At 39.5% G+C, this 7,708-nt stretch overlaps 1 protein-coding gene across 1 annotated transcript in view; it reads left to right on the top strand.

The window, feature by feature from the left end:
- The first annotated feature begins 5,319 nt into the window (after window positions 1–5,319).
- LOC146551893 (alcohol dehydrogenase 1) overlaps window positions 5,320–7,708 on the top strand; it is a 4,666-nt gene continuing 2,277 nt past the window's right edge. The window contains exons 1-2 of the mRNA XM_085256262.1: window positions 5,320–5,475; window positions 6,398–6,499. Of these exons, the coding sequence (XP_085112388.1) occupies window positions 5,458–5,475; window positions 6,398–6,499 (120 nt within the window). The 5' untranslated portion in view covers window positions 5,320–5,457. The remainder of the gene's footprint in view (window positions 5,476–6,397; window positions 6,500–7,708) is intronic.

The raw sequence follows: 7,708 nt of genomic DNA, 5'->3' as shown, positions 1-7,708 counted from the left end.
GTTCGTGAGCTGAAAGTTTGGTTGCAATGTTGTTCATACAAATACAGAATGTATCTATGTATTTTTAATTATGAACCGAGAGAAGCTGTACCGTTATACTCACAGCAAATATTTAAACATATGTTTACGTTATGTAAAGATTTTATGTCCTGACATTTTACTAAGGAGTTTCTGAACATTAATTAGATCAGTTTCCCTTCAGTTCATTGGTACTTCTCAGTAGTCCTCTGCAAAGACTGCATCTGGTTTCAACCATAAAAGCAAAATAACCTCGTTGTTTTTATTCTTTGTTTTGGTAAAACGGCATGAAATGCTGTTATGGATGATGGCTCGCTACAAAGTTTATATATTGTTTCATTAAAAATTAGCTGTTGGGACGGATGTGTGAGTGTAAGTTACCACACATCAGAGATCGTTGTTCTCTGATATAAAGTAGTTCCTTTGAAGCAGATTTTCTTTCTAAGAATTCTGGTTCTACTCTCATAACTTCAGTTGTTCATCTTTGAACATCTTAATTGTTCTCTTCAACTACTTAGTCTTCAGCAGTACTCGACTGTATAATTAGCACTGTGTGATATCCATGTTAACTAATTTCTCTGCATTTCATCATAGAAAATGCACTATTTCAACATATCGGTAAAAAATTTAAAACGTAATGTTTCACCCTTGTCAGTTACACGAGTAGATGAATAAAAGAGTTTAAAATATTTGGAATTTTCTTCATTTTTTTTTTTTAATACCCCAATGTAGTGTGTCATGATTGTGTGTTAATTTGGAGGGCAGACTTTCTATTTTTTTATTTTTTTTTTTAAATGTTTTTGTCAATAGTTCTGCAGGTTTCCTGAAAAACTTTTTAAGTTGTTCTTTTGGACACTGGTGGCTTTTTCACTCATTTTCAGTCCTAGTGCTTGACCATTTTCAGAAGAGCATTTTGTTTAAGCCACTTGATCCATTCCAGTTTTTCTTTTTGTCAGATCAGCAAAAACAATGCCAAAGACAACTGTTTGACTGCATAACAATAGTATTCTTTGCCGTAACAAAGTGATTACCAATGTGTTTTAGTCCAAATCCTGGTGTATTTCAGCATGATTTGCAGTGCAAATTTGAAGAAGTTGGTAGTGGCAGGGTTAAAAATTACCTCCAGTCAATGGAGTGTATCTGGAAGTCTGAAAGCAAAGACTGCATACAGGAGCTGATGCATCTGATCTTTCAGTTGATCAATCTGTTATTGACTGAAGCCTTATCAGAAATCGTCTCAGTGTAAGGTTGGCTGTCAAGATGCTAGTCTTAAGGAAGGGAGACAAGTTTACTTAAAAGAGAGTTTATTAAACTACCCCATCAGGAGACAAACATCACTGATGAGTTGGTGGCCAGTGAAGTGAAACAGAGATGGAGCAGTTAATCTGGGGCAGCCTTTACTGCCTAGAAGTAAGAGGTAAGCTGCATCAAGTGCTGATCTTCCTTTGGCAGCAAATCAATAACAGTAGGCTGCAACTAAGAAAGCAGCGCGTGCAAGTATTATCTGCGCCAAATAGCAAATCCATTCTTGCAAATGGGGTCAACAGGAAATCATTTGACCTTACAACATCAAGTAAAAATCAAAGTGTTGTTACTTAAATGTACACCCGACCTCATCACATGGCCTGCAGCAACAAACACACCACACTGCTTCGCAAAATCTTTAGTAGTCAGAAATCAAAAATCAAATTAAAGCATGAGAATCAGCCATAGTAGCAAAACAACCAAAACATCCAAGCTGCCACCAAAGAGGGAACCAACCAAATTCACGCCAATTCAAAGCTCAGTCAATGTTGTCTACACCAAAGCTGCCAGACCAAACTACTAAATTTAAAACATAACATTATTCAAGTCATACCAGTTACACTTGTGGCACAGTTATGCCACAACCAATTGTGAAAACTCAAGCCATGTGTTTCATAAGGCCACAAACCACAAGAAAATGACTTCAACCACATTTTCTGCCAGACTAAAGAGAAAGCATGCTCCTCTGTTGAGGTCAGCCACTTAAGCCTATTAAAGGGGATGCATGGCTCATGAAGCTAAACTCATCCCAAAATACAGGTGTTTAATGGCCAGGCAAAATGGTGACTATTGTTGTTCTCCTCCAGCATAAACCACAGAACAGCTCAACCTTAATGTAACCAATCCAAATCTTATCTTATGCGGAACTTATTAAGATATTGTATCGGGCTGTACTCAAAAAGCAGAACAGCTTTAAGCTATGTTAGCAAACAAGTTAGCACTGACCCAAACTTTAACCTTACCAATGGACTGAACATCTCCCATTTGTCACAACCTCACTCAAAGTGGGTGACAAAGGGCAATTTCCCATAGTTCACATAAAAACCTATCATAATATAACCAAGTGGCAATTTGGGTGCTTCCAGGTAGGGTAGAGTAGAGACTGGATAGTACATCTAGACCAGCTTTTATAGCCTGGAAGACCCATGTGAGCTGCATTAGCTGACTATGCTCTCATGCCGGCCAATCACCAATAAAAGCAGGTCAGGACTTTCTTGATAGTGGGAAGGTCATCACAAGTCACACATTAGAAATAACGAAATGACGTTAGCTCAGAGTAATGTGTTTGTTGTTTGATTCCTAATGACCAGATTTGTTTCTTCATTCCCCCAGGTGAACAGTTAGAGCCCATATTTACAAAAGGTCCTGTTCAGGTGCAAAAAGAAACTATTTGGAAAACTTTGTGCCAACCCCACAGTATGCTGTTGGTGTGAAATGCATTTTGCTTGCAGTTAAACTTGATCATAACTGTATCTTTTTAAGTTGCCAGCTGTTTGTGAGGTGATTGTTTCACAACCGTTGGAATACTCTTAAATAGTTGGGGGACATTTTAACAGGGAACAACAGTCCTGAACTTTTCTAGATATAATGTCCAATTTAGGGTTTGTTTGGGTTTTTTTGGATGACACCGGAGGCACGCTAAAAGTATGGAATGCTGCTTTTAAGTCTAGTGATGAGGCTGTGTTCAAGACAGCTAGAGCCAGCCTGAACTGTGCATTTATGCTGGAAGGTTCATTTCTTCTGTGACCCTATAACACCAGGTGCATGTGGCAGGAGATTCAAGCAATAATAGCTTATAAGGCTACTCCTACACTGTATGACAACAACCCACACCTCCTCAACGACCTCAACAAATCTTTCTGTAGATTTGCAACAGACAACACCTCTGCAATAAAAGCCAGTCTTCACGCGGATGAGAAAGCGCTGAATCTCAATGCGGATGATGTCTGGGAAAACACTGGGAAAAGTGAATGTACGGAAAACATTCCAGGATGGGTACTGTTGGAATTTATTTTGATCTTTAAGGCTAATATCTCATAATTAGTATCACATATTTGTGTTTTGTCCTTTGTTGCACACAGTGTAATGTAGGAGTTTTGGAAGTAGACTTTTACTCTGATACTAACAGAGACAACACTTCCTCACAACCCCCTCACAGGAATGTGGCCTTGATCATAAATCTGCTGTTATGGTATGCACTTTACACCCCTTCTTTAACTCTACGGGGCTGACCGGAGAACAAAACGTGGTTTCATCGTAACGGGAGTGTTGCCTGCAAAAGGGCGTCCCCAAATAAGGAGAGGTCCAGAAAGCTGCAGAGCTGGTGATTGGCCGTGAGCTGGTATCAGACCTAAGGCCACTCTCAGCTCTTTCGACCAACCATGTCAACATTCAGTTTCTGTGACCAGCAGTAAAAAGTGTATACTGCCTGGGTGCGGCAGCCTTTGAGCCTGAGAGAGGCCTACAACGCCATGTAAAACTAATTTAAAATTTTAAATGTTTTATTAATTATCTGTGAAAACTTATAATTGGAGCATATTTGTCTTGTCTCTCATAATAAAAACCCCAACAGTACTCGGGGAGTGCGGTGACCAGCTAGCAAACGTCCTTAGAGATATCTTTAACAACTCCTTGGAGCAGACTGTGGTTCCATCATGTTTCAAGTCTGCCACCATCATCCCTGTGCCCATCACGTGTTTTAATGACTACAACCCTGCTGCACGAACTCCCATAATGATGAAGAACTTCGAGAAGTTGGTAAAGGACTACATATCTTTAATGCCTCCCATATTTGACCGATTCCAGTTTGCTTACCAGCCAAACCGCTCTCCAGAGGACGCCATTTCCTCTGTTCTCCACCTGAGCTTGGTACATCTGGAGTAGAAAACAGTCAGCACTCCCATGGTTAACTGGCTGCTGGACTTCCTCACCAACAGACCTCAGTCAGCGAATGGGAAACAGCATCTCCATCTCCATCGGCTCCATCGGCTCCACTCAGGTCTGTGTCCTGAGCCCACTGCTGTTCACGCTGTGACACATGACTCCAGTGCTGCATCTGCTTCTAGTCACATCATCAAGTATGCACATGACACAACAGTGGTGGGTCTCATTAGGGACAACAGCGACCTGTCCTATAGAGATAAGGTGAAGCCGTGGATCTGTGCAGTGCTAACAATCTGTTCCGAAACGTCAAGAAGACCAAGGAGATGATCATCGAATTCAGGACAAAACTCTCATCAATGACAACAGTGTTGTTGCTGTTGAGGTAGTCACCAGGGATTTTCTGGGGGTACAGATAACTGACAGCCTGGACTGGAATGAGCTTGAGAGTTTGTAGCAAGTTTTATTTCAAGGTCTTGAGAAGGGTAGTTGATAATTATAAAGTTTATGATGGGAGTTCTCTCAAAGACTTGTATATTGACCTTTATCTATATAAGACTAAAGGGCTGATGCAATATCTAGAACTGTTACTAAAGTCCAGTTACATTGTACACAAATCCAAAAGATAACATTTCTAATGTGCCAACTTACTGTTACGCACCTGTGATTGTACAGTTGACTAAGAAATCATCTGTCAAATTTCCAAACTGTGAATGTGAAGCCTGAGTGCCACCGAAATCTTTCACCTCCTTGACATACTATATAAAGTTTTCAAAATTATAGAACAATTCAGTGGATTTGTCATTGTGATGATTGTTGTTGAGTGTCATAAACTGTGTAATTATAAAGAAATAAATGTAAATTTTTATGCCATTCAGCATAAATGACTCACGATGGCCACTCAAACAAAATAACAGAAATACAGCGTCAGGTAGCTCTGTAAGTTGTCATAGTTTTTGATAAACGCAGTACAAAAGTGAGTTTTTCCATGATTTATTATCATCTGTGTTGACTGTGGGTTGTTTGTGCAAACATAGCAGCCTCCATATCTATTCTCCATATGAGTTTAAGCAAGGGAAGAAGAAAAAACGTTTTCAGTTTGCAATCATTGAAAAGTCCCTGCCCATCTGGTGGTTGCATAACTCCCTCTCCAGCTGTAGTATTTTAGCAGCAAGTCCAAGCAAGTTTCTCTGACTCCAGTCCTGCAGCTCCTGTTGCTTTCAACTTTTTTGTGACTCTGTCATAGTTGCAGAAATGTCCACCGCTGGTAAGGTAGGTACATAATTCCACATGGGAGGCCTCATTTACAGCTTTAATGTTTTAATGTGGTTTTTTTTGTTTGTTTGTTTTTTTGTTTGTTTGTTTTTGTTGTTTCAAAAAATTTTGTTGCAAACCTCACATTAAAATATTGTACTTGGTTGAAATGTATTTTGCTGTACCTCTGTGTCTAAATGTGGGTGGGTGTGTCATGAACACTGTAATAGCCGAAAGTGTTACAGATAAGGGTTTCAGGGCAGTTGAGCAGTTGTTAACCTATATCCTTTTACACATGCATGTTTATTCCACTAAGCCCAGCCTAGAGTTACTACTTTGATTGCAATAAAACTGTGATGAAATACATCTGTGAAATATTGCGTTTCCTATTTTGACTTGGAATGCACTTTCAAGCCATCGAGACAGTTTTGTGCAACTGCAAATTTTGGCAAGGATGCTGCTGTGGAAGGCCAAAAGAAAAGTATGGCGCATGCCCAAGAATTTAGTGCAGGGAATTCAAAAATAATGACCAAAAAAGCCCCTTTATTTATGTAATGTAACAACATGTGATTTAGTGAATGGTTTATTTTGTGTTATTCAATTTCCAGAGTCTACATTTACTACATTTGCTAAATGAGACATGGACTTTAGACTGTTCCTTGTCATATGATGTTTGCCCTTCTGCAGGAAAAGCCTTATCTGAACTATTAAAACCAATCTGCTGTTAAACAGTGGCTCTTTTGCACAAACTCTTGCTTGCACCAGTTGAATAGTATAATTTAAAGATGTTTGAAATTTCTCGAGTTGTGCCAGGCAGGCATTAATGCACTTCAAATTACAAATGCTACATGAGTAGGTGCTTGTCATAACTCTCCAGAAACCCATCTTGGTATAGTTCAGCAGCACCCCAAAAATGTGACATTTCACGCTGCCACTTTAGGTCATCAAGTGCAAGGCAGCAGTGGCCTGGGAGCCAAACAAGCCTATGGTGATTGAGGAGATTGAGGTAGCCCCACCTCAGGCCAATGAGGTCCGGATCAAGGTGAGAATCGACACACACACATTCACAGATATCTCTTAGTGCACTTGTGTTGGTGAATGAAAGGAATCATAATAGTGGGTTCTAATCTAAGCAAAAGTTGCAGGAAACTGTTTCTCATGGTGAAACACAAAAAATGGGTAATAAGGCAAAAGTGAAAAATCTGAAAGATAAAAACTCGGATAACTAAAGAGCAGAATCTCCACTTCTTAGCTAATATTCAAATATTCAAATCAGCTGTAACCTGACAAGGACAAAGTGCAGGTGACAAAAATAGACATAAAAAAATATACAGGGTGGGCCATTTATATGGATACACTGTAATAACATGGGAATGGTTGGTGATATTAAAGTCCTGTTTGTGGCACATTAGTATATGTGAGGGGGCAAACTCCTCAAGATGGGTGGTGACCATGGTGGCCGTTTAGAAGTCGGCCATCTTGGATACAACTTTTGTTTTTTCAATAGGAAGAGGGCCATGTGACACATCAAACTTATTGGTAATGTCACAAAAAAAACCAATGGTGTGCTTGGTTGCCCCACCCTGTAGATCAGACAAATAAGACAGTGTTTACTTGCGGACGTATGATGTCAGTCAGACCCAGTGAAATTACGTTCCTTTCAAAATGTTGCTCAACATTGTTTAGTGACATGTCAGCACATTTCAATGTGAAATGCAGTCAGAATACCATCAGATGCTCTGCAGACTGTTTGTAAAATAACTCTTAGCTCCTTTTTAGGATCTTAAAGTAATTCCAGGCTCATCTTCTCCAAGATTTCATGTCCAGTTGACTGACAAGAGGCACAGAGATGCAGAGATGAGACCTACAATGTCACACAGTAGATCTTGCCTTTAGGTCTAATAAAGTATACTAATGCAGCTTTTTATCAGCTATCATTAGCTAGCAAATGAGGCTATCATCTAAAAACTGAATCTCTGATGGGAGCAGATATGAAAAATATTGTCTTTCAGTAGTACTTGTTGGTTCTATACCATTTAATACTGTTCAAAATGATTCTAAGGCTAAAAGCTGTAGGCGACAGTGAGCAGTTTTTTTTTTAACTAGTCATTATGGAATTGCAGTACACTATCCACACAGTATGACAAAAGAAACTGTGGGACTTGGACACCTTTTACCACAAAGAATAACCATGTCTGACCAGGTTTGATGGGGTGTAGCCACTGTATTTAATCTCTAAAAGTCCATGAAA

The sequence above is a fragment of the Mchenga conophoros genome, linkage group LG19, assembly GCF_057382185.1.
Source record: "Mchenga conophoros isolate Kocher_MC1m ecotype Shallow Benthic linkage group LG19, M_conophoros_male_GT1.1, whole genome shotgun sequence".
NCBI lineage: Eukaryota > Metazoa > Chordata > Actinopteri > Cichliformes > Cichlidae > Mchenga > Mchenga conophoros.
Note: the sequence above shows the minus strand (reverse complement) of the source record. Positions and strands in the feature narration are given on the sequence as shown.